Source organism: Dipodomys ordii, unplaced genomic scaffold (genome assembly GCF_000151885.1).
Source record: "Dipodomys ordii isolate 6190 unplaced genomic scaffold, Dord_2.0 Scaffold24, whole genome shotgun sequence".
NCBI lineage: Eukaryota > Metazoa > Chordata > Mammalia > Rodentia > Heteromyidae > Dipodomys > Dipodomys ordii.
This window is the reverse complement of record NW_012267240.1, coordinates 18171127-18198223: the sequence shown is the minus strand read 5'-3', so window position 1 is coordinate 18198223 and position 27097 is coordinate 18171127. Positions and strand designations below refer to the sequence as shown.

Genomic DNA, 27097 nt, shown 5'->3' with positions numbered 1-27097 from the left:
AGGAACTGTATTATAGACCCATCTTTAAATATCCTCACTTAAAACAGAAGTTTTTACATAAGAAAATTTAAATAAACATTTAAAAATTAAACACGGCTTTCATAAGGAAAGACAATTAAATAGCACTATGAGGTAACTGATAGCATTCTGTGGTCCCAAAGTGAAGGAATAGGAAGGAGAATGAATATGAATATAACAGAATCAGAATGGTTGGTCAAAATCAGCAGTGTGGTCAAAGTAATACAGAAATAGCCAAAAAAAACTAAGTTTAATCTTATCTCTTCTGTAGTATAATACCAGAAATGGTATCATATCATCTTGTAGGCAAGTTGCCCAACTGCAGAATTACTAAGGCTAGAAGCTTACATAAAATGGACTGGCTGGGTGCTGGTAGCTACTTGGGAAGCTGAGCTCTGAGGATTGCAGTTCAAAGCCAGCCCAGGCAAGAAAGCCTGTGACTCTTATTTCCAGTTAACCATCAAAAAGCCGAAAGTGAAACTGTGGCTCAAAAAAGTTCAGAGACAGTACCTACGACCTGAGTTCAAGTTCTAGGGTTGACTGACACAAAAACAAACAAACAAAAATCCTTTCTTTCGATTTCACATAAAAACATGTTACTTCTCTATTTTGAAATATTCCAAGCCTACAGAAAACCTGAAAGAATCGCATACTACACTTATGAGGGTTTTATTAAGATCTAAACTTTTGCCAGATTTCACTTAATTTTGTTATTTAAGGAAGTTCTTAATGTGGCTAATCCATTAAAATACCACAGAAATTTAAAATTGGGTCATTATTATCTCATAAACAGTTCATACATCAGTTTCCTTACTTGTTCCTCAGTTTTAAGGGGAAAGTACTATGTTTTGAAGTCTTAAGATAGAGTCTTATGACTTGGGCTAGGCAAGTGGTTTATACCCAAGAAGTATCTCTAGATCACCAAAGGTCTTTCCAGTTAATCTTTTTCTTTTCTTTTCCTATTTTTTGGTAGAGGACCTATTTGGGATTCAACTATGTATGGCATTCAATAGAATATCTTAACATTGTGATGCCAATCTGGACAACTATCAATGTTATAGTCTGATCACTCAGCTAACATGGTATGTTCTCAACTTCTTCATTAACAGAGAAATTCTCTTTTGTGATTCATAATACTACAGAAGAGTGTAAACATCCTATGCTTAAAACCCCGCAATGGTCCCATCGTCCACTGATAATTCCTACTTAAGTCAATGACAGCATTGATGACGATGAAACAGTGGTTCCCCTCATAAATTGTATCATTCCTTCTGGATTAATAACTGACATTATCTTTTGACATTAAAAAGGCTTTCTTTCTATTCACTCTTCCCATTATTTACTATTCTCTAAAGAATTATAACCATCTACCTTTCAATTTTCCCAAATTTGGCCAGCTTATCTGACTGTAGATTTCTTCCCAAATGAGTCCTTTTGATATGCCCATTAGGGTTTTTGTTTTGTTTTGCGACTTTGTTTTCTGGAACTGATTCTGGCTACCTTATGTTCTCTGCATCCCAGGTATAGTATGAACCATCAGAAACCTTGGTTCCTTTTGACGGTGTATGGGATGATATTTAACAAACAAGATCTAGGTCATAAATATACTCAATATGCACATTTTCAGACCATACAGGATAACCAAACATGAAAGAAAATCCTAATCCTCAAAATGTCAGAACCACATATATTTGCTGAGCTCTTAATGCTCATCTGCATTCCCTTTGTTGTCTCTCCATTAATTCTACTGGCTAAGAAAACGGCATGTTGTTGTATACTTTTCTTCTCAGGAGCTATTTTTGGGGAAGAACTAAACTTTTCATTTAAAGTTCAAAATATGAGAACCTATTATCTTAAGCTGAAATCAAATTCAAAACAGAATTGATTTCATTTATTAGGCAAAGTATATTTTAAGGATTAAAAATAGAATCATAATCTTTGCTATCTCTTACCTCCTAGTAATTTAAAACATTTTTAACTTTGTGCAGGACCAGCTTAACAGTAAATATTCAATAATTGTTTCATTCATTACCCACACAAATCCCTATCGCTATTCACATGACTAAGAATTCAAACAGTCAAAGTTAAACCTTTACACAACACAATACATGGGTGTATATTAACTAGCCTTTTCTTCCAGAATAAGAAATTCAAGTCTTCAAATGCTTTTATGGCTCCTCTATTTGAATAATAGTCTAATATTGGCCCTTAAAACCCTTGTAATTTCCTGGGAGTGTCAATTATTCTAATAAGGTGACTATGTGTAAGCTCCTGGACCAGCTTCACACGCTATTCTATTAAAAAGGTAAAGGGGACAGAGTCAGTTTAATAACCAGTCATGCCTATATCATAAGGCCTCCAGCCAGGTGCCGGTGGCTCACACCTGTAATCCTAGCTACTCAGGAGGCTGAGATCTGAGGATCGCGGTTCAAAGCCAGCCTGGGCAGGAAAGTCCATGAGATTCTTATTTCCAATAAACCACTAGAAAACCGGAAGTGGCGTTGTGGCTCAAGCGGTAGTGCACTCTCCTTGAGCTGAAGAGCGCAGGGACAGCGCCCAAGCGCAGAGTTCAAGCCCCATGACCGACCAAAAAGCAAAAAAACGAAACAAAACAAAAAGCCTCCATTACAGGTTTGGAAATCTTTCAAACTGACAACATAGAGGGGTACTGTACCCAAGGAAGACAGGGACACTCTGCACTCCCCTGTGACCTGTCCTATGAATCTCAAATTTGGATGTCCCTGAGCTGTTCTTTTTAGGTTTGAAGCTAATAATCAAATATAAGGAAGGGGTCATGAAAGCCTCCAACTTACAGCACAGGTGACAATCTGGAGCTGTTGATTAGTGTTTTATGTCGAGAGTAGTCTTGTGCCACTGAGCTTTTAACACATGAGATCTGTACTGGATGGTGTCAGAATTGCTTGCAGTCAGTGTCCACTGAGGAACTACTTGGTAATATTGGGGAAAACCCCAACACCTCATGGTAACCAGAAGTGTTCCACAATATGTGAAGTGTGAAAATAGTAAAAAGCTAGATCTTCCCCATCTCTTACAATGTGTGCTCTTCCATGCAATTAGGATGTGAGTGAAGATGAAGCTGACAGTCACCCATGCCTATATCTCACCAGCAGAGGGCAGGAGAGGACAAGTGCAGGAAGGAACAGTATGGATCAAGTATTTTGAATAAGATTACAAACCATTTAAAAAGAAGTAGGTCTAATACTCTAAATAGTACATAAGATATTGTACTACATGAAGGGCTGAATTTATGAAAATTTGTAATTTTTCTCTTTATTAAAAACATCAGTAAGCTCAAAAAAGCAATATTAATATTTTTCTCTCCAGAGTAAATATAATGAGTATACGTATTTATTCGCTTATCAAGTGCTTGTCTGGGGGAACCCAAAACACTTTGCCAACATTACATTAATCCTCTTAGGAGAGAGGATTACGATCCCTACTTTAGAGAATTGCTAGAATACAAGCCATGCTCACTTGATTATACATTAGTACACCAGTTTCCTAATAGCAAAAAGTGCATGCTTCAAGGGTATGCTTTATAAAGACTGCAGACTTCAACAAAGCTATCAATCCATTGATTTAATTCTATTAAAAGGTATTTATATATGTATAAATTTTATTAGTTTCCTACAAGCAGCTTGGCTACTTTAACAAGGCAACTACTTTAAAAAAAAATACATGAACTTAAATAGAAAAACTGGGATTAATCTGAAAACTAGTTTTTGGCCTTCAGATGGGGTTTATATGAAACAAAGAAGTCAACTCTATTCTGCAAAAATGTTTTTAAATGAGTCAATTATATTGTTTTGTTTTATTTTGTTTTGTTTTGTTTTTTGTCGGTCATGGGGCCTGAACTCTGGGTGTGGGTGCTGTCCCTCAGCTCTTCAGCTCAAGGCGAGCGCTCTACCACTTGAGCCACAACACCATTTCCGGCTTTTTCTGCGTATGTGGTGCTGAGGAATCGAGCCCAGGGCCTCATGCATGCAAGGCAAGCACTCTACCACTGAGCCAACTTCCCAGCCCTATATTAAATTCTTTAAACAATCAACTCATTATAAGCCTAACTGCACTGTGTAGGAGATCTTTTATTGGATAGGTAAGTCTTAGAAACCAAAAATTGAAGAAAAACATCTGCTTTCAAGCATGTATGCTCCACTAACAAGAACATGTTTTTCTCAGTCCTAGAATTCTGTGCAGCATCTAGTCTACTGCAGGTCACACTACTGTGTCAATAGCACAACTATTAAAAGAAAGAAATTGGTCCACAGGGATCTGTAAAATCGCAAGTTTATCTACATCTCTTTTAAAATAGGTTTTCATTGTCTTTCAGTAGCTGTGCAAAGAAGTTGCCACTTAACAAGGCAGTTTATGAATACAAAGCATCTTGATCAATATCACCCCTTTCAACATTCTCCGACATCCCTTTCAACCCTACACCTTCCTTCAATTTTATATTTTGTATTTCATAATTTTGTAGCATTTGCTTTGACTTTTGTGACTGTATTCGCCTTCCTCTTCCTCTCTTCATTCCACTACTTCCCTTCCTTTGGCCCCACACTCTTGGGAATACCTTGCTTTATTTTGTTGGATGGTTGGTTAGCCTTTCTAAGGAATTATACTATTTGAGTTCTCCCCTGAATCTACCCTACTCAGTCAATACATTTGTGTACACTTGTATATCATCCAAAACTGTTCGTATGTATTTATAAATTAATTCTAGCTTCTACATATGAGAGAAAACATGCATCCTTTTTCTTTCTGGGCCTCACTTCATTTAACATGATTTTTTCCAGGTCCTTCCATTTCTTTGCAAGATGATGCAATATTCTTTCTAATCTTAAAAGTTTTGCTACAGTTCTGGTTTTCAGAATATTCTGATCTTAAAACATTTTTTAAAAAAGATTTTTCAAATTCTGAAAAATATTCTTCAAATTCCAATTTCAGCTGCCCTGCCTGAAGTTTAGCCCCTAGCTCATAGGATACACACAAGCAGAAAATTATCCCAGCTGACATCTCACTTTCACTATATAGACTTTTGGCCAGGAAAGGGGAGGAGGAAGAAAAGAGGAAGAGGGAGGGAGGAGGAGGAAAGAGAAGGAGGGGAAAGAGAAACGGGGGGGGGGGCAAGGGAGGGGAGAGGAGGTTTGTTGTTTGTGTGCCCCCCTCCCCACTCTTCATCCTGGGGCTTGATGTCAGGGCCTGGATGCTGTGCCTGAGCCTCTTTGTGCTCTACCACTTGAGCCACAGGGCCACTTTCAGCTATTTTGAGTAGTTTATTGGTGATAAGATTCTCATGGGGACTTTTCTGCCTGAGCTAGCTTTGAACCATGATCCTCAGATCTCAGCTTCCTGAGTGGCTAGGATTTACAAGTGTGAGTCACCAGTGCCCGGCTTGGGAGGGAGGTTTTGAGCAACTGTACTGCTTCAACCCCTACTTCTCATGCACATCCAGTGCAGCTCCCTGCTGAGTGGAGTCAAGAGAAATTGCTTTTGGGTTTTTTGTTGTTGTTTTAAGCTGGCAGGTTTACCATGTCACTTAAAATTCTGAGACAGTTAGTTATCTGACTATAGAAAATGTTCTATTTTGTCCTTAGTGGGAACTTTATGTTTTAAAGGACTACTAGTCATTAAAATGCTGCCTTTTTGGCCAGAGGGAACATGAAAATTACTTGTGATGCTTTTTGAAATTTGTCTGTCCAGGCTCCTGCCACAGAGACTAGTTTCAGTGACAGGTAGGGGTCTGCTGAGATTGGGGCTACCATTCCAAAATGCAACTCTTACTTTCAACCATCTCTTAGAATCTCATAAACCCTCCTAGAATTATTTCACCATTAGTTTACTTTCTTAGAAGTCATATCATTAGGGTCAAATTTTAACAAATACTGTGCCTGTACTTGCCTATTATATCGCACTCAACAATCACAAAAGGGGTAGATCTTACTCCTCTGGTAAAGATAATCCAACTGTTGTGCCAAATAAATGAAGAAGTGAACTTACCCGTTCCATAGCTGCATTATGATATGGAAGCTCCTCCTCACTGCAGAGAATAATAATACATGTGAGATCACTGAAGCAGATTGTAAAAATATATACCTATCCATGTATATGGTGTAGAGTGTCATCATAAGAGCATCCTAAGAGTTGCATAAGCTTCCTAGCTACTCAGGAAGCAGACTTCTTGAAGACTCATTGGTACCAAGCCAGGTCAGGGAGAGAAGTCAGCAAGATTCCATCTCCAAATAATGAGTAAAATGCCACAATGGAGGTGAGAGCTCAATTGGTAAAGTGCTTACTGATACAAAAGTAAGTAAACTTTTTTCTAGATTTAGATTCCACCTAGTCAAAATGAATGACTGATAGAATTTTCATTCCTTGTAATCAAAACAGATAATCTTGAAAAAACTTTATTCTAACACTCATATATTTACATAGTCATGGTAAACTACAATCTGTTAAATTCTATAAATATAGAAATTCTGATAAGTAGTTAAACATCTGATGCTTGGTACTAATTTTTATCATCCCTATTTTTGGTACAATTTCCTCTTGATTCTCCTATTAATAACTTGTGATCTAAAGTATAATTTATTATCATCCAAATACCAGGCATTCTCAGTTGAACAGAATGAAATGGCTATTTTTGACCAACATGTTTAAAGTTTTCCAACTTCTTAAGCAACTTGATTTTTTTTTCTATTCTGCATCTGTAGGTCCAACATAGGCACACAAACTGGGGTTGATGCCCCACTGCTGGGAGCGAAACAAAGACACTGCTATTCCAGCATCAAGCCAGGTTGGGTTGGCCACAAATTTAATATATATTGTCAAATCTGTTAGTCCCATACTGTATTTGTTAATAACTGTCACTCCTTCTTTATATATTAAAGCAAAGTAGTTTAAGTTTCTAGAAGTGTGACTAGACATGAGCTTAGTAGCTTTCACATAAATCTATAAGCTTATTATCTTTTTTTCATAATTTCAGTGTAGATGAGGAACTTAAAATCCAATATTATTGCAGAGCCAAAAACAAATATACAAATAACTAGCATAAGAGAAATAAATGCTCTTTTGATCAAAGTGTGACAGAGAGTACTATCTAAAGGCCTATATCAAGTTATTTTGTTTTGTAGTGAAGATAATTCTCCTCAGTGACAGGCAATAAAAGCCACCAGCAACAATCTCTGGAGAAGGTGTTTTACTAAAATTAGGCATTGTAACAAAAGAGCAATGACTTTAGAGAAAGTTAATAAAGTTTTATATTACACTCAAATACATTTCCATGTCTCAATATTTTCATTTGTACTACCTGCTTTAGGAAAGTGTCATGTAGTAGTCTTTTTTTTTTTTACTATGATAGTTTGAGAATTGGTACCAAAGGAAATGGTAAGGCTTGGCTCTCTTAATATGGATATATATTTCAATAGAAGTAATCATTTCCACTCTTGCCCTCCCGCCTCCACTGTCTAATGAAAAAAATGTAAGTAGCCGCCCTTTTTGGCTTTAAAAAGGGCTGCTCTCTGTTAATAAACGAGTTTTCTACCTGCTTGGACGAAAAAGAAAAAATGTAAGAAGGCAGGAATAGGCAGTGTATTACAGTATTCAGAATATGGACTCTTCAACGAGTTCAAGGTCCACACTTAGATCTTACACTCACTATCAAATAACTTGGGGATGTTACTTGACCTTTTTGTGTTTCAGCATCTAAAAACAGAAAGAGACAGACAGACAGACAGACACACACACACAGAGACACACACACACACAGAGAGACACACACACACACAGAGACAGAAAGAAACAGAAACAGAGAGAGAGACAGAGAAAGAGAAAGAGAGAATGCATAAACACTGCCCCAAATAATTTTTTGAGATGAATAAGTGAACTAATTATGTAAAGATGTACAGGGCTTAGTACAGTGTCTGACACACAGCTACTGACTTTTCCCCACTACACCTAGCAGACACTGAGAGCAAAAAACAAATATGAATTATCTGACTGCAATGCTTGGATTGCCAGATATATCTAAGAGCTTGTGCCAGACTTTTGTGTCTAAGGCCCAGCTCATGTTGTTTCAAGCAGCAAGAAAATATAGGTAATTAACAGATTCTGTTGGACTGCACAAATTTTTCACATGTCCTTGATGCTAGCTACATTGGGCCATTATGTCATAAAAACACAATCATAGTGATTCAGTCCCATTAGAAAAACTTGGGAAAGACAAAGTAAACTCAGTAGCATCCCAATGTCTAAAAAACAATCTAATATTGGACTCAGTGATGATCTTTCTTTTTTGGGGGGGAGCGGTCTTGGGACTTGAACTATGGGCCTGGGCACTGCCCCTCAGCTCTTCAGCTCAGGGTGAGCATTCTACCACTTGAGCCACTTCTGGTTTTCTTGTGGTTAATTGGAGATAAGAGTCTCACTAGACTTTCCTGCCCGGGCTGGCTTTGAACCGCAATCCTCAGATCTCAGCCTCCTGAGTAGCTAGGATTACAGGTATAAGCCATCAGCGCCTGGTTTCCATGATTTTTTAAAAAAGAAATTTCTGGCTGATTAAAATAGGCAGACAATTTTGAGACCTGCTCATTTGAACAGTTTAATGTTCAAACTATCCTTCAAAACTTCATTTACATATTGTATACATGAACCCACACAAATGTACCAATGATCTCCTGTTGCATTTGTAGTCATCTGATTTTTTTACATTTGGGAATGGGCCGAATAGCAAAAGAAATTCCAAGTAATAAGAATACTGCTGAAGGTATCATAATATTAAGACTTCAAATTATACTACAGAGCCACAGTAACAAAAACATTATGGTGCTAGTATAAAATAAGCCCAAAGGCCAATGGAAGAATATAGGAGATCTACAAATACAACTACACACAGCCAACTAATTTTCAACAAAGGAGCCAAAAACAATGAAGAAAAAGACAGCCTTTTCAACAAACAGTGATGGGAAAACTGGGTATCTACCTCTAAGAGTCTGAAACTAGATCTCTACCACTCAACCTGTACAAAAATCAATTCCAGCTGGATCCAAGAGCTGAAAACAAGATCTGAAACTTTAAATCTACTACAGGAAAATGTAAGAAAAACTCTGGAAGATACAAGTCCAGGTAGATACAACTCTGGAAGATACAAGTCCAGAATAGAACTCCAGATAGCCAGAGGAAGCGAGCAAGAATTAACTAATGGTATTATATCAGATTAAAGACTTTTTGCACAACAAGAGAAACAATCACCAGAAGTATGAGATAACCTACAGAATGGGGAAAAAAATTCTCACTAGCTACTCAACATATAAAAGATTACTATCAACAAAATACAGAGAACCAAAAAAATTAAGCAGTAAGAGAACAAATAATTCTATCAACAATTGGACAAAATGAGCCATACAAGAAGAAATACAAATGACTAATTGGCACATGTGCAATCGACTTAGCCACAACAAAGACGTAAATCGAAACCATACTAAGATTCCCTCTCATACCAGTCAGAGTGGCCACCATCAAGAAAACAAACAACAACAGAGACTGGAGATGAGATGGGGAACTGGGATTCCTTGTGCTGTTGGGAATATAAACTAGTGTCGTCTCAATAGAAATGAGTATGGAGGTGCTCAAAAAACTAACTGTAGACCTTCCTTATGACTCCACATACCACTACCAGAACGTATCCAAAGGAGAATAAATAATATACTAGAAAGACATCGGTACATTCATGTTTATTAAAACACTGCTCACAAGCCAAATGATAGAATCAACCAAGGTGCCCAATAACAGATGAATGGATAAAGAAGATTTTCTGTCTGTCTGTCTGTCTGTCTGTCTCTCTCTCTCTCACACACTCACTCACACATACATACACACACACAATCACACACACACACACACACACACACATACTCAGTTCAATATTACATATCCACAAAGAAAAATGAAGTCATGTCATTTGCAGGAAAATAGATACAACTAGGGAACGCCAAACTAAGCTCAAAAAATGAAATATCACACTCTCATTCACAGACTTTAGTAGGAAGGGAGACTAACTACTGTAAAAATAGATTACTTGAAACTATGATAGTAAAACAAAGAAATCTTCTGGGAAAGCTATTGGGGGGCAAGGAATGTGATAGAGGGGTTCAGGTTGATTTGAATGTAATATAAACGTGAAGATGTAACAATGAACACCCCCCCACACACATAACTAATACAAACTAATAAAAAATAGGTGGAGATCTAAGAAGAGTGTTTCCACCATAATCAAATACTGCTGCTAATCTAATTCAATTCAAAGTCTTCTCTTTTAACTCTTCAGGAAAAATTTTAGATATATGATGCTACTATGAGGCACAATACTAACATCTTATACAAATCTAAACCTTACTTTTTTTTTTTTGTCGGTAGTGGGGTTTGAACTCTGGGCTTGGGCGCTGTCCCTGTGCTCTTCAGCTCAAGGAGGGCGCTCTACCACTTGAGCCACAGCGCCACTTCTGGTTTTCTAGTGGTTTATTGGAGATAAGAGTCTCACGGACTTTCCTGCCTGGGCTGGCTTTGAACCTCGATCCTCAGATCTCTGCCTCCTGAGTAGCTAGGATTACAGGTGTGAGCCACCAGCGCCCGGCTCACACTTACATTTCTCCAAAGCGTCAATACTCTTAAAATATAGAAGACAGTGTGTTTTTGAACCATGAATCATAAAGCATGAAGTGGTTCAGTAACCAGAGACTAGGAAAGCACAAGAACAGCAGACATCATTTACTAATTCCTGTATGTTTGCTTTACCCTCAATAAAACATAATACAACAAAATGACCACTAAATACACACACACACACACACACACACACACACACACACACACTCTCTCTCTCTCTAAAAAAAACAATAAACCAAACCTGCAGAGGAAAAAAATAAAGTCTGAATACTGTAAGTTACTGCTATGAGTTAAACAAGAAAGTATTTATTTTCCTTTAAAATTGAGTCATATTATAAACAAAAAATCCTAGTTTTTCCTATCTAAACTAAACACAACCGGAAAAGTATATTCAAATGAAAAATTTAGCTAATCCTTAAATTGTATGGACTCAAACAAGTATAGAAATGAACAGAAGTCTGGAGTCTGTGGGAATCTGAGTAAACAATATCAAGACCAGAACAAGAGATTCACATCATCTTGCAGGATGTTTTAATACTGCTTTCCTTTCTATTACTCTGGCCTCTCTCTTTAGATGACACTCTCAAAATTAACGGAATTAATTTTGATGGAATTAATTTTGAGAAGCAAAATCATGAGCATATAACTATACAGATTAATGGCTTTTCTTTTCATTGCTCATTTTTAGGGTGCATATCACTAATATTCTAACTGCTATTTATTTTTAAGTGTATGTATATAAAATTGAATGCTTTATAATTATTTAAAATGTTTAATTCTGCTAAATTATTAATACTTCTCATTTACTATATTTACCAAATTTACTATCTTACCAAATTAAAAAATACCTGTATGCCTCAATTTTAATGATAGTTTAAAATGCCAGTAATTTAGTGCCAATGAAGTAAGGTCATTACAGAATCTCATTCACAAAAACTCTACTAAAAGTAAAGAAAATATGTGTTACCATAAAAATATTACAACCAAAAAAAATTAGCTTCCACTCCATATAACTTACTGTAAAAAGCCAAATCTATCGGTGACTTTGTAAACGAGGTAATCAGCATCTTCCCAAGGTTCAATCTCTGCACCTTCTCGCCCCTAATGTAATAGAAAAGAATGTTACTGGGAACTGAGGTTTGAACTCAGGATCCATGCTTGTTATGCAAGCGCTCTACAGCTAGCCATACCAGCAGCCATTTTTGCTGCTCTGGTTATCTTGAGATATGGGTGATTTCTGCCCTGGCTAGCCTAGACCTATCTTCCTGTTTGAGCTTCTTGCCACAGCTAGGACAACAGATACCATGCTCAGTTTGTTTGTTTTTTTTTGGCTGAGATTTGAGAGTGCAAACTTTTTGCCCAGGTAAAACTTGAACCACAATCCTATCAAGCTCAGCCTCCTCAGTACCTACAATTACAGACATGGAACACCAGCACCCAGACAATGTAGTTTAGATTCATAGTTGTTTCATGGCAGTAGATGTTTAACATTTTTCATGTGCTTACTGCCCATCTGTACTTCTCATTTGGAGAACTGTCCAATTTATCTGTCCATTTATTAATTGGATTATTCGCTATTCTGATGCTTAACATTTTTTTCATTTTCTATGGATTCTAAACCACACTAAAATGTAGTTACAGTTGGCCTGGTGGTTTATACCTGCAGTCTGAACACCAAGGAGGCTAAGGTAGGAGGGCTGATGGTTTGAGACCAATCTAGTCTACAGAGCCAGCCTGGACTGCATAGCAAGACCTGTTTCTAAAAAACAAGCAAGAAAATGAATTGCAATAATGGAAAACTATGTCTTGACCAATCAGCTTTAAAAAATGAACTCTTAAAGCATAACTATTAAATTGAATACCACATATATCTCCCTGGAAGCAGTGCACAGTCCAAATGGCTTTTTTTTTCCTCACAGGGTCATGCTCCTGTTATTCTCACAAATACTTTTTTATTTTTATTTTATTTTTTGTCGGTCATGGGGCTTGAACTCTGGGCCTGGGCTCTGTTCCTCAGATCTTCAACTCAAAGTGAGCACTCTACCACTTGAGCTACAGTGCCACTTCTATCTCACAAATAATTTAATATATAATTACATCCAAGTGATAGAAGCATAAACTGTAACATTTATAAATAACTGCTATGACTCACTATAAAACTCAGAAGGTAGGATAAGATATGAAAACTGTCAACAATTGTGATTTTTCTAGAACATCAAAACAGATTCTATGCTATCACAAGGATAAAATGCTAAGGCAAGTTATATACAAATGTACAAATATAAAATCTAAGATGCACAGTAAAGTTATAATAGCAGGTATTAATTATAAATACAATAGGAATTCTATACTCAAATATTTATTGAGTACCTAGTATGAGCCAGAAAATGTTCAAAGTATGTCAGATACAAGAGTAAATCAAACAGAAACTCTTGCTCTCAAGAGTTTATATTCTAGGAGACAGAGCAGACAATAAACAAAATAAGTATAACATATGGATGGTGATATATTAAGTCTTAGAGTAAAAGAAAAAGGGGATCTAGAGAGAAAGGGGGTAGAAAAGAGAGTAGTAAGAAAGAACATTAAAAATCTCACTAAGAAGGTGTTATCTGAGTAAAGATCTGCAGAAAATGAGGCACTGAAGCATTAGGATATATCTAGGACTCAAGTGTTTCCAGGCGAAGGACACACAGCCAGTGCAAAGGCCCTAAGGCAGGAGCAGGTCTGTGCTGGAAAACAGCAAGAGACTAGAGTAGCAAAAAAGGAAAGAAAGAATATGAAGATGAAGAAAAAAAGATGAGCTCGATGTTCTTATGAAGTAAACAAACTGCTTCTGTAATTTCAGCTCTCCAAAAAGTAAATCCCTTTCTATTTATGTGGTTTTTCTAATAAAACTAACTCCAAGAGTAAATATGGATACTTACTCTGTCATATTTAGCAACTATTTCAGCGCGTTCCTGGGCAAGTTTGAGTGCTACATCCTGGTCTGAATCTGTAGAGAGATCAAATTTAGATGTGCTGTTACTCAAAGAATCATAAAGTTATTTATAAAACTAAGATAAATAAAAATAAAACAAAAATGATATTGCCTAAAATGAAAATTCAGCAAAGTCAAATACACTTAAAAGAATGAGTTATATCCAACTTCAGAATATCAAGCTACCTACCACTTCAATATTATGTATGAATTCAAGAGAAAGCAAATGTATGAACACAGCACAGACTTTAGACCTCAGAACATAATAAAGCTAAGCCCTCAAAAATCAATCTTGATTCTAGTATTTCACAGAAAAAGAAACTAAAGTAGAAACTGAAATGGATAGTTCTATTTTAAGACGAAATCTACTTGGGCAGAACACCATTCAAAAACAAAAACCTTTTAAAAGGTGGGAGAGGGACAATACAGAACAGTCAAGTCTCTAACCACCGAGTGGAAAACCAGTTTCCAGGTCCTGCTGCTCACTCTCCTGAGTGGCCTCTACTTTCTCTTTACTAAATGAATTCTTTATATTTGTGGGGGGGAGGGGGGAAGGAATACTTAAAATTAAGGTAATATATATACATATATAAAATGAACTAGCACAAATATACTTTGAGATTTATAAAAACAATTATGCTACATGATGAAATTAGCATGTCTTCATTTAGCCTTTCAAGTTCTTTTTATCAGCTGCCTCAACTACTGTAATAACCTTGTAGCTGGTCTAATTGCCTTCAATTTTACAACATGCACACATAAGCACACACATGCCACATGCACACACACCCTTCTTCATTAATATAAGGTCTTTCAAAAACACAAATCTGACAACAGAAGTTGCAAGCATAACATGAAATAGTACCATATATAAAAATAAAAGGCCAATCACAAATTATACTAAAGCATCTCTGATCAAGAAGAAAAAAAAAGCAGCATTCCAGCAGAAAACCAGGCAAAAATGATCAGCAAGAAATCCACAAAAGTACCAGCAGCTGCATTCTCTCTATGTTATTACTACACACCTGGCAGATGGCAAGATGCTCCTGAACAGCAGACACTGACAGAGCACTTTAGTCCCACAACCATACAAGAAGGCAGGTGTTGGTGGCAATCCTCCACCAATTCTGAGATCTAGAGATCTCAAGCAACTTATCCAATGGCACAAAGCAGGTAGAAGGCAAAGATAGGAGGCAAATCCAGCAGTTCTGACTCTATAGCCTATAATTTTAACCACTCCTTTATACAAATGACCACTAAAAATATTAAAAAGTACTTCAAGTGGCATAAGGAACTTATGCTTTTGCAACCATTTTTTCAGTAAATGTTCCTAAATGATCATGTAAGGTTTCTTAACCCTCCTTCTTCAAAGTTCAGTGTTGTGGTGGCATATGTCAGGAAAAGCTCACAGGATGAAGCTTTGGTTCCCAGTTGGTAACAACTGGTAAGGTGAGGTGAGGTGACTGGATCACGAGAGCACTAACCTAATCAATAAATCAGGCAATCACATATGAATGGGCTATTAGGAGGTGGGGCCTACTTGGAAGAAGTAGGTCACTAGGGCGTGCACCTTTGAAGGGTATCTTGTCAGAAGACCCTTCCTTCCTCCTACAAGAATATCCCTGCCCCACCACACCCTTTAGCAATGATGTTCTGCCTTACTACAGGTCCACAGCAATGGAGCCAGCCTACCATGAGTTGGATGAGACTCTTAAAACTGTGAAGCAAATCTTTCCTTCTAGGAAAGATATTACCTCAGATATTTTGTCACAAAGAGGGAGAGATGACTAACACAAACAGAAAATAGTGGTTCCTGAAAAATGTGAGTCAGAGTGAGATTAAAACAAGGGGGTAAGATTTGAAAGGATTATTGTGTGGGATGAGAAAAGAGTGGACTGCCAAACCCTCATTCTGCAGAAGAGGACACCAATGCAGAATATGCATTATAGGCATTTGCTAGTACACAGAAAAATGGAAAGACATTCAGACAGGTAGCACAGAGCTCACTTTCATGGAGCGGACAGTGAGAACTGTGGAGTCAGCTGTTTTCAAAACAAGTCACACAGAATGCTGAATCCTTATGCCAAGTACAGTACATGTTGTCATGTCGAAAACGAACTTTACAACTTTGTTGGGGGGGGGAGGGTTGGGGGGGGCGGGGGAAGGCTGGGAGGGGATGGGAAGGGGAAACAAAGGAGGAGGCTACAATGCTTGATAAGAAATGTACTCATTATCTTGCCCATGTAATTGTAACCTCTCTGTACAGTATTTTCACAATAAAAAATAAAAAAAATCTAAACAAAAAAAATCAAAGCATTAAAAATCAACTTCCATCAGTAACTAAAGAAATAAAAAGTATACTATATCGCTTTACATATATGTCTTCTGACTGGAAAAAAAAGCATTTGATGATACTTGCTGACAGCAGTGTGGGAAATTTGCAGTCCCTTACACTAAAGATAAACACAGGAATGTACAAATCTTTCTGGAAAGCAACGGGATAATATGTAGCAGAATCTTTCAAAGCAGGCATATCCTTTATCCAACATTCTACTTCTCCAATGTCTAGCAATGAGATAATCACACAAGAACAAGGTTTTTTTAGTAACAGTAAAAAAAAAAAAACAGCAAAATGAGAACTGATTTTTTTAACGAAGGGGGAGAGGCAGGGATGTTTTTGTCACCACTTATATACTTCCATTTAGTGTAAGTATTAATAATGTATAAATAGAATGGCCAGGTACTGGTGGCTCAGGCCTATAATCCTAAAGACTAGGAGGCTAAGATCTGATGATCATGGTTCAAATCCAGCTAGGGTAGGAAAGTCCAAAAGATTCTTATCTCCAATTAACTACCTAAAAGCTGGAAGTGGAGCTGTGGCTCAAATGGTAGAGCACTAGCCACGCAGCCAGGACCAGCACTTTAAAAAATTTTTTTATAACAAAAATGCATAGTAGTGGCTCAGATTTTCAGAATTAACTAATTCAGACTTATGTGCATATTCATTATCCTTACATGCCTTTTTCAATTTCTTTCTAACTGTCTAGCTTTAAAAAATAATACTCATCCTTCTATAGAAGGGGTGAGAAAGCAAATAAATAGAAGTTAAATTCAAGCCAGGGAATTGGCCTTTTAATAAACCTTTTAATTGACCTTTTAATAAACTCCAAGTATACTGTCAGAACTGCCAAACACCAATTTCTTTGGTGCTTAGGCCAAGTTAATAGATAATTGTGTACTAAGCTTTTATTCTTTGGAGTGTCAATTACATTTCTAACAATGAGAAGTTTGAAAGTAAAAGACAAGGATAGAAATGGTATGGAGCCGGGAATTAAACATGCCAAGATCCCAAGCAAACTTCTTTGGCAAATCCTAAGTACAAAGCTTTACCCAGATTATCAAGCTACAGAAAGGAAAACAACTAAATAATAGAAGTGATCTTGTATCCAGATTTTTCTATCTTGACAAAATTGTATCTTGATTTGCTGAAAGAAAGATCTTAACATCAGAATGGTTGCCTCTAATCAATTAAGTAATTTCTAAATCTCTAAATGCCCTTTAAAAATCCTTATCCTAGTATTTCCCCATAGGAAGAAAATTTTATAATATTTATGAATGTATTCTACAGAGAGAGTGGATTTAAAGCAACAAAATTTATAAAATATAGCCAAATTTGCTTCTTTCAAGAGACTAAATGGAAATATTAAGCTTTCCCAACACTGAATTTAGAGACATTAATAATTCACACTTCAGGGCAATCAACTACAGAGTACGAAATTAATTCTTACTGTGCATCCTTAGGGTGGGATTCACTATAGTTAAATTATGTCCCAGATTTTCTGATCTGTAATTGAGAAGTTTATTAAGAAGTACACTAGAATACTTACTTTGGTTTAATTTTAATTGCTTGTTTAAAAATTCCACTGTAAGAACAAAGAGTTTGCTCCAAAATACTAAGCACAAATGATACCCACAAGTGATACAGCTACCCTATTTCTATGTCAAAGTACAAGCATGCACAAAGTTTCAGGCACCTACTAAACAATAACAATGTGTCACCTGGTACTTTATCAAATAAAAACTTACGCCATTATCCCAATTCACACTATAGCTTTATAGTTCTTTGCCTGGTAAATCCATAAAAATAGGCTTATTTGGATTTCTGGCTCAAAATATAATACTATTTGTTACTGAAACATTATGGTAATGAAAGAGTTAACTCAATATGCTTATACTATAAATGTAGTTGAACAAAATGTTCCTGTTCTTTAAAATAATACCATGTAGAGAAATATGTAGAATAATTACTTTAAATATAGGTCTCCTTAACGTCACCAAATGTTAGTTTAATATCTGTTAGTTATATAGAAGAAAGCACCTCTCAGCACAAATTTACACAAGAAAATGACAACTGTAATATTTTGAGAAGCAGTTTAAATGTGGACAGGATTGTGAGACTTGTGATTCCATTTAATTCCCACAAAACAAATTTCAAGAGTCAAGAGTCCACCAGAATTACATTCTTTTTATGAGTACAATGCATCTTGATGATCATTCCCCCTTCCATCTCAAAACTCTGTTTAATGTTACCAAACTAAAAACAAATTCACCCACTTAATTAAATTTGAATACTATAAAACAAAATGATAGCAGGCAATTTACCTAGTGTATACTTAAGACAGAAAACAGTATCCACTTTAAAAGTACTTTACCATAATTTGTCTGGCCCTGGGACTTGACAGTTGCTTCAGTCCTCATAGAAGAACCTATCTACTCCACGTTTTCATGACTAGGTTAGAGTAACCCAGCACACCAAACTGTTACATGGAGCCTCACACATTCTGCAACTAACTGACACAGAAAAAAGGGGAAGCGGCTCTACTTTAAACTATTTGTGAGATAAGCACAAGGAAAAAAAAGGATTGAGCTGCATTTTTCTTTCCAAAAGGAAAAAAAATAAAACCTTACTGTGGTTATATGGGCTATAGATATGGAACAAAGATAGCATTTGTTGTGCATGAAAACATGTCTTTCAGGCTAGATCCAACTATGAGCTACACCAGCCTACACCCTGCATTCCATCTAATAACAAACAGGGGCTTTAAACAAGCTGCTTCTTAACAGCTTCACAAGTAGCCACGTTCTTAGTACATTTAATAAAACTTACCATAAGGAACAAAAAATCATTTAAATAATTAAACTAAAGCTAAGTAGCAGAAATATTCTCAACTACATTATCCATTGTGTGTATGTGTGTGTAAAAGAAAGAGAGAGAAGAGTCTGTACTGGGGCTTCAATTCAGGGCTTGGGCACTATCCATTGGATTTTTGCTCAAGGTTGGCATGCTACACTCGGGCCACAGCTTCACGTCTGGCTTTTCTTGGTGGTGGTGGGGGGGTGGTTAATTAGAGATAAAAGTCTCAAGGAATTTTCTGCTTGGACTGGCTTTCGAATGGCAATCCTAAAATCTCAGCTTCCTGGGTAACAGGATTATAGGCATGAGCCACCAGTGTCTAGCTTCTTAATAAAAAAATTTTGGATAAATTTTAATGTGCAAACTTCAGACACTGATTCAGGCAACACGTACATGCAACAGAAGTAGCTTTGGTCTTAACATGTTACATAACTACAAGACAAGTGCCTCATGAAACAATACGTACAAGCACTAGAGGATAGCACTATGAAATTTTTATTCTATTTTATTTATTCTTTCCTTCTCATTGTTGTTTCTCTTAAGTAGATAGGGAACTACAATCTGGAGACCATGATAGAGGCATACCTACAAATCACATTTAACTGCTTGCTTGGGTCAAGCCATTTGTAACAATAAAGAGAAGTAAAAGATTTTAAAAATCATAGAGAAAATGAAAATTTTCAAGTCATATACCAAAGTCTGAAATCAAAGTGGCTTTAAACTCCTTATCATCTAGAAGGTAATGAAGCATTATTTTCGAAGTTCTGAGAGAAAAATTGTGAACTTGTAAAATTTTACCCCACATTGAGCAAAAGCAATGTAAATATTACAAAGTAACAAAATGAGATTTAAGCAAACTGACAAAGGATGCCCCTTCAGAGAAAAACTGATGTCCACATTTTAATCTCAGAAATCTGTGACTGGCTATTGCCTCCTATGGCAAAAAGGGCTTGCAGATGAGACTTAATTAAGGATCTTGAGAAGGAGAGAATAGCCTGGATCATGTAGATGGGAGCAATGTCATCCATTACAAGAAGTCTTATGGATGGTGGCTAAGAAGGCCATCGGAGAAAGATGATGTAACAGAGGAAGCAGCAAGAGGATGGAGTTAAAGCAAAAACAGCTCACCAAGCAAGGAAAGCTGTTGGTATCCAATAGCTGAAAAAGGGAAGGAAGGAAGCAGACTCTTTCCAGGTAGTTCCAGAAGGAGCCAGCACAGTGAAAGATTTCAGTTCCTCCACAACTAGAAGGGAATACATTTGTGTTGTTTAAGCAATTAAGTTTGTGGTCATTTGTTTTAGCAACATGAATATATAAGGATTCCAAGTTTGCTGCTTTTGAAGCAAAAATTCTGAGAACACTACAGAAAAATAAAACTACCAAAAGAACAGTCAGCTGTTGTCAGCTCCTTTGTGCCATCTCTTTGGTGAGGCTTGACCTTGGCACTGTTCTGTCTTTGGCCTACCGAACATAGTTGTTGCAAGAATCCTGCTAAGTCAGTTTTGTATGAATCCTCCTCCCATCCTGGTATCTGATCACTCTGGTTTGCCTTCAGCAAGAACCCTGTCATGTCTGTCCTCTAATAACTTCCAGCCATAACAACCTTCTACCCCTCATCACTCAATGGCTATACAAGTAAATCCCAACCAGTCCTTGATACAGGGGGAATGTAGATTCTCTTCTCTACTGTGAAGGTCTTCCTTATATTTCCAAACAAATATCTCAATTCTTTTGACAGAATTAAAAAGAGAGGCTGGCACCAGATCCAAAAAATTCATAGGAGACCACACAATTCCAGGAGGCAAGTATGTACCTGCCAAGCTATCAAAGCAACCAGTTCAAGAAACAGGAAATGTGGCTCAAATGGTAGAGTAACAGCCTTGAGCAAAAAAGCCAAGTGAGAGCGTCAAGACCTGAGTTCAAGCCTCAGTACCCACATACTCAAAACAATCAATTCACACTGGAACAGAAAATACAAGTTGCCTTCAAAAAGTAGATTCCAAACTACTTCAAGATCAAGGATATTATCAGTGGTGATACAGTAAAAGTTTACAAATAAAGACAACAAAAAGAGAGTGACTACAAATCTCAGAACATGCAAAGAACAAAGTGAGAAAAAGCCACAATCTACATACAGAGTAAAATCCAAAGAGGCATGACATTAACCTTGATTTTGTATTTTGGAAAGAATTCATTTGGCTTGGATACCTTTAATATTAGAGTTGTATTTTCTTCTCTATATACTGCAAGGCAATACTTGAGACTAAAGTAAATTATATTGCTATTATTATAATTATGTAAGAATGGAAACTGTCTACTAGCACTCAGCATCAACTAGTGTCTAAAATTGAACCCTGACACACCTTCTCTAAATCTAAGTGCCCTGGGCTTCCAAGAAGCAACTACTGCTACCTACAAAAATATTCTCTGTATTATATCCAAGACTCATGTTTTCATACACACACATATATTTAATCCCCTTTTATATTAAAAACTAGAAATATTCTATAGATAATTATACATCTATTCTCTTATGCTTCACAATATATCTTAAGAATTATGCATATTAGCACCTATAGATTTATCTAGTAGTAGGCCAATAAAGGTTTACCCACCATTTGTGAAGGGAAAAGGTAGTAGAGGTGTGGTAAACTCTGGTATGTGGTCATTTGCTGACTTCCATGTTGAAAATTCTCTGATTATGGGGTCAACCTACCACATGATGGCATGAATGCAGAGTTCAGGCTGGCTCTAGTGCACCTGTGAATGAATTTTCCCTTAACCTTTTCACACCCATAATGTATCCTAAAGTATTATCATCACTTAATGAACAAATAAATTCTCTTGGAAAGGTGAACTAGGAAAATCGAGAGAGCAAATCAACATACATTGGAAATTGAAGATGAATTATCATGAAGCAAAGAGCTTAACAGGCAAGATAAAAAGTAAGGAAGTGGGCCTCTTAACAGGCAAGATTAAAAGTGATGAAATAGGCCAGACTAGCCTCAATTCTAGCTATTCAGGAGATTGAGATCTGAGGATCTCCCTATGAAGCCAACAGAAGACAGGAAAGTCTGTGAAACAATTCATCTCCAATTAACCAATTAATCAAAAAGCTGCAAACACAAGTGTGGCTCAAATGACAGAGCATAATAGGCCTTGAGCAAAAAAAAAGCCATGCGAGATCAAAAGGCCCTGAGTTCAGGCCTCAGCATGCTCTCTTGCATGCACGTGCGCTGTCTGTCTGTCTGTCTGTCTGTCTGTCTGTCTCTGTCTGTCTGTCGGTCTGTCTGTCTATCTCTCTCTCTCTCTCTGTCTCTCTTTCCTCCCCACAAGAAACAGAAACTACCAGTAAACAGAACCAGAGAGAAGCAAGGTCATTATCAGAGATGCTTTAGCCTAAGAAAAATAAAACAGCCTCCCCTTGAAGCAGCTTTGTACTTCAATCCCTGATGTCTCTTATTTTCTGTTCAATGGTAACAAATGTTCTGTTCTTCCCAAAATAATTTAAGTAATTATCTGTTCTTATATTTGAGTTTCTTAATTCTATCTCATTTATTCCATCAAAATCAACACAATGTCTAACTAAAGGTTTTGTGATTTCTTTTTCTTATTATACTGCAAAGATGTATAGCTGTATCATGAATACAGCCTACTTTAAATGTTTCTAGACATCAGTGCTAAAAACTTCAGCTTTTATTTTGCTATGCTCTGGGTCAGAGGCTGGAATGCCCAAGCAGAGCGAAACCAATAAACATTAATGACCAAACCAAAGTAGACAGTGCCTCAATAGCAAGAGAACGTAAAGTGCTACTTACTTTGATTGGTGGTTCTGTGCAAAGTGAAATATGAGCACCTTACCCTCTCCCTGAGATAGCTTTTTCTGAAACAGCATCCTGGGAGAGTCCAAGACAGGTATCAGCAGGTGGCTATGAGAAGAACTGGTTCAGTATATCCTCCTGCCTCTTTATTTCCCTCTCCACTAAAAGGTCATCCATAATCAAATGCTCACCCCATTTCCATCTCTCATAACTGTAACCCATGTTAAACAAATGTCTTTTCAAAAAGTGCACAACCTCAACAATAACAACAACAACAACAAAACACACTTATTTCCTTCTTTTTTCTCCAACTAATTTGTTACTCTTAGAAAGCCATTTGATTTTTCTTCCTTTTGTTGCTCTTTGGAGCAACAACAACAAAAGATCCTAATTAAAGCTACAAAGAAATAGTACAAATACCAATTATGGTGACAAACACTTGTCATCCTAACACTCAGTAGGGAGAGGCAGGAGGTTTGTGAATTTGAGGACAGCTATACAGTAGAACTTCCAAAATCAGATGAGTAACTCCTCTACTAATATGTAAGATGATTCATGGAGGATATGAAGTGATGTAACAATATTTAAATACCATTATTACTGATGAGAAACATTCAACTAAGTAGAATATGAGTACAGTTTCCACATTTGGAGGCAGGGTTGAATGACACATTGCCTACAACACATACTTAGAACCAAGACAAATACATGAGTCATTTTACTCATTCAACTTGTCTACAGCTGCTGACAAACTCAAGATTATACCTTAGCTGCTCTTCCAGCAGTATAATTGCTTTAATAGGTAGCATAAGATTGGTTCCTAACAACTTTTATTTGTAAGCTGTTTATATGTGCCAAATACTGTGCTGGGTATTTAATATGCATAATCTCACTTAAACCTCATAGCAACCTACTATTTTAGTTTTAAAACTATCTCCTATTTACATTTGGAGGGACAGAGGTGTGGAGAGGTTAAGTAATTTAGATCTTATGGGAAGTAAGCTACAGAACAGGATATAAGAGCCAGGCATCCACTTCAAAGACACATTTGTAACCTTCTGTTACAAATCGGCCTTCTGTTGAAGTATATATAAATTGGTGAGCTTCTTGCAGCTTTGTTTATAATTGGTCCTTATATTTCTTTCTTTAGAAACAAATCCGAGACTCCTAAATATTGTTGAGTTATATTTTCTAGAGTTCAGTAAAGTCTAACCTCATGAAACTGTTTATCATTTGTGCAAAATAGAGATAAATGGTGTGCTAAAAGATATAGAACAATTTATATGCATTATTCTTTAAAATCATAAGCAACTAAACCCCTTTATTATGCCCCTTCCCACTCCACCCCCACTAGTATTAGAGTTTAAACTCAGGGCCCAGTTCTGTTGAGAGGCTTTCTTGTTCTTGGCTAATGCTCTACTACTTGAACCATGCCTTGAGCCCAGCATTTTGCTGATTAGAGAAATAGTCTGATAGATTTTTCTACCCAGACTAGCTTCAAACTGTGATCTTCCCAGGTCTCAACTCCTAAGTGGCTAAGATTACATGTGTGAACCACTGGGTGCCTGACTTTTTCTATTTTAAGTGTGTATTAGGATAATCATGGCAAATGGCAAGTAACTAAAATTTTGACATATTAATCACTAAATGGATATTAAAATTAACATTTCTAAAATGCTTATTTCTCTTAGTTGATACTGATCAACTGCCTTCACAATTAATGTCTATGATATGAAAGAGCTTGCTGAACCTACTTCATTTACCTTTCACAACTCTTGTCCTAGGATATTCAGAACTGCAAGCATGTATAATTATATCCCTTACAAAAACAGTTTGTGTTGCTGTCTTTATTTTTGTTTCGTTTTTTGAGGTGGACTTGTGCTCCTCCCCTCAGCCTTTCACCTCAGCCTTGGGGTTACAGGCATTTACAATCATGTCCAGCTATAGATTCTTACAACATAAGAATAAAACAAAAGAAACACAAGAGAATTCAAAGACTGCTCACCTGACTAATAAGTAACTAATCCCACAGTCTGGCAGATCCCATTTTCTAGGCCAGTATTAACTTTTCTTTAAATCAAGTATGTTACTTAAAAGCTGAAGTGTAGGAGATGACACACAAAAATAAGAGATAACCTTTGGTTCAAACTGACTGCAATCTAGTAAGTTAAAATACTTATACCACACTGAAAAAATGCTAGTGTCCTAAGTTCCAAGCACAGTACCACAACATTCTCACAACATTCAACTGCTTTCAACACACATCACCTAATAAATTATAAGCAACATTATATATAAATATCCCATATGTGTATATGTGTTTTACATAATAGGTATTCCTTACATTCTCTTACTACTATTATACTAATAATTCTGTAGTTGGGTAGCTTGTATAATAAATCAAATTTACTTTACATAACAAATACTAAGAGTATTATAAAACATGGAAGTCAATACTCAAGAGATGAGATGAATTAAGAGCCTGGCTCAAAAGTAAAAGCTAGCATTTATTCTATATGATCTGAACTCATTATTAATATTATCTCATTTAATTCCCTTACATCAAAACTATGAGGTCAAAAATCTCACAAACTTAGCAATTCGCCACTCTATCTTGAGATGTTCTAATTATTATTAGAAATGTCTTTTTACTCCTAAGCAAAATTAGGCTTTCCACATAACAGGCCTATAAATATAAATCACTGGCATATTCACACTGTTCAACACATGGCATTTACTAAAGTCCCCTTTGAAAATTGACTCCCAAAATTTAACATGAGACCTCAGAAAAGTCTAATATGAGAAAAGCAGAACTAGTATATTCTTACATACATTTTCTCTATAATGCTATTATTACATGATCTTCTCTGAATAGCAAGCCTGTCTGGTTATTACTGATATGCTTAAGGTGTTTTAAAAAGTCATATTTCACACTATTCACATGTCTATTCATTTGCACATGATCTTCCTGATACTTCTTTTCTCCCACCTGCAATTAAAACCTCTTTTAATGCAAACTCAAAGAGCACCCAAAACAGCTAGTTTTTTGTGTGTATATTCCTTTGTTTTTCCTTCTAAGATAAGTAGTTACTGCAGAATTTTCTTCTGTTGATTGAGTCTTCCTTTTGCTATAACTATAATCAAGTGTACATTAATTCTAATATATAGCTAACATACATTCCTAAAGATAATCATGTATCACCAGTGGGATATAGACCTTTCTTCCTTTATAAATACAAATTCTAAGAAACTATCATCAAATCGATTTCTCTATCAAGTACTTCATTATTAGCTCAAATTACCTCTGAAAAGAAGTTCAATCATTGTTCCTAAAACCTCCTAAAATACACATTAACCAGTGAGTTCACAAAATAGGTTTGTGCATATTTTAAGAAGCTCTATTGCCAGGGCCAATTTCTTGCTGGAAAAAAAATGGTTATAAATAACCATTAAGATCTCATAGACTCAAAGGCATTAGAGTAACTCCCTGGGGAAAAGACGGTCCTTTTTAACAAATGGTTAAAATGGTTCCAAAATAAATAGGTATATAGGTATACAGGAGAGGGAGCAGAAATATCCTTGGCTAGTACCCAACAGAGTATATAAAAATTAACTTTAAGTAAATTACAAGCCTATATGTAAGAGCAAAAGTTATTAAATTTCTAGGAGAAAAGCTATCTTTATTACAGTGAGTTAAGCAAAGATTTCTTTTAACTAAACTAAGTACAAACTATAAATAAAAAAACAAAAAGTCAAAATTAAGCGCATTTGCTTTTCAGGAGCTACCATCAAGAAAGTAAAAGACAAGCCACAGACTGAGAGAGAAAAAAACTGTAAAAACATTAAGAGGCTCACATCCAGAATATATATATATATATTTAAATATTTCTTGCAACTCAACAGATAATCTTTTTTCTCCCTGGTACCAAGGTTTGAACTCAGGCTTTGTGCTTGTTTGCTCAGCTGATACTATTGAGCCACCCCTCCAGATTAAAAAGATAATCTATTTTTTACTGGACAAAATAACACATTCTTATATCACAAAAGACATAAGACAGTCTAATAACTATACAAAGAAGATGTTCAATCTTACTGACACGCAGAAATATGATCATTTAAATCCTACTGAGATACCACTGTGATCAAAGTTTAAAAGGCTGACAGCACCAGATGCTGACAAGGCCAGAGAATATCTATAACTATTAAGAAGACAAAATACCACAACCACATTAGAAAAGACCTTAGAAAGCATAAACCTTACCACATTACCTAGCAATTTTACCCCCAAGTACTTACCCAAAGAAATAACAAAATGTATTCTTAAAGATTTTTATGTAAATGTTCATATAAACATAACTAGAAACAATCCAGATATTCACCAAATGGTGAATGGATAAGCAAATTGTG

General features: G+C 36.2%; 1 protein-coding gene across 1 annotated transcript in view; it reads right to left on the bottom strand.

Moving 5' to 3' along the window:
* Usp6nl (USP6 N-terminal like) overlaps positions 1 to 27097 on the bottom strand; it is a 111969-nt gene that overhangs the window by 58007 nt on the left and 26865 nt on the right. Inside the window, exons 2-4 of the mRNA XM_013014750.1 lie at positions 13623 to 13690; positions 11717 to 11799; positions 6037 to 6076 (exon numbers count right to left, since the gene is read on the bottom strand). Of these exons, the coding sequence (XP_012870204.1) occupies positions 6037 to 6076; positions 11717 to 11799; positions 13623 to 13690 (191 nt within the window). The remainder of the gene's footprint in view (positions 1 to 6036; positions 6077 to 11716; positions 11800 to 13622; positions 13691 to 27097) is intronic.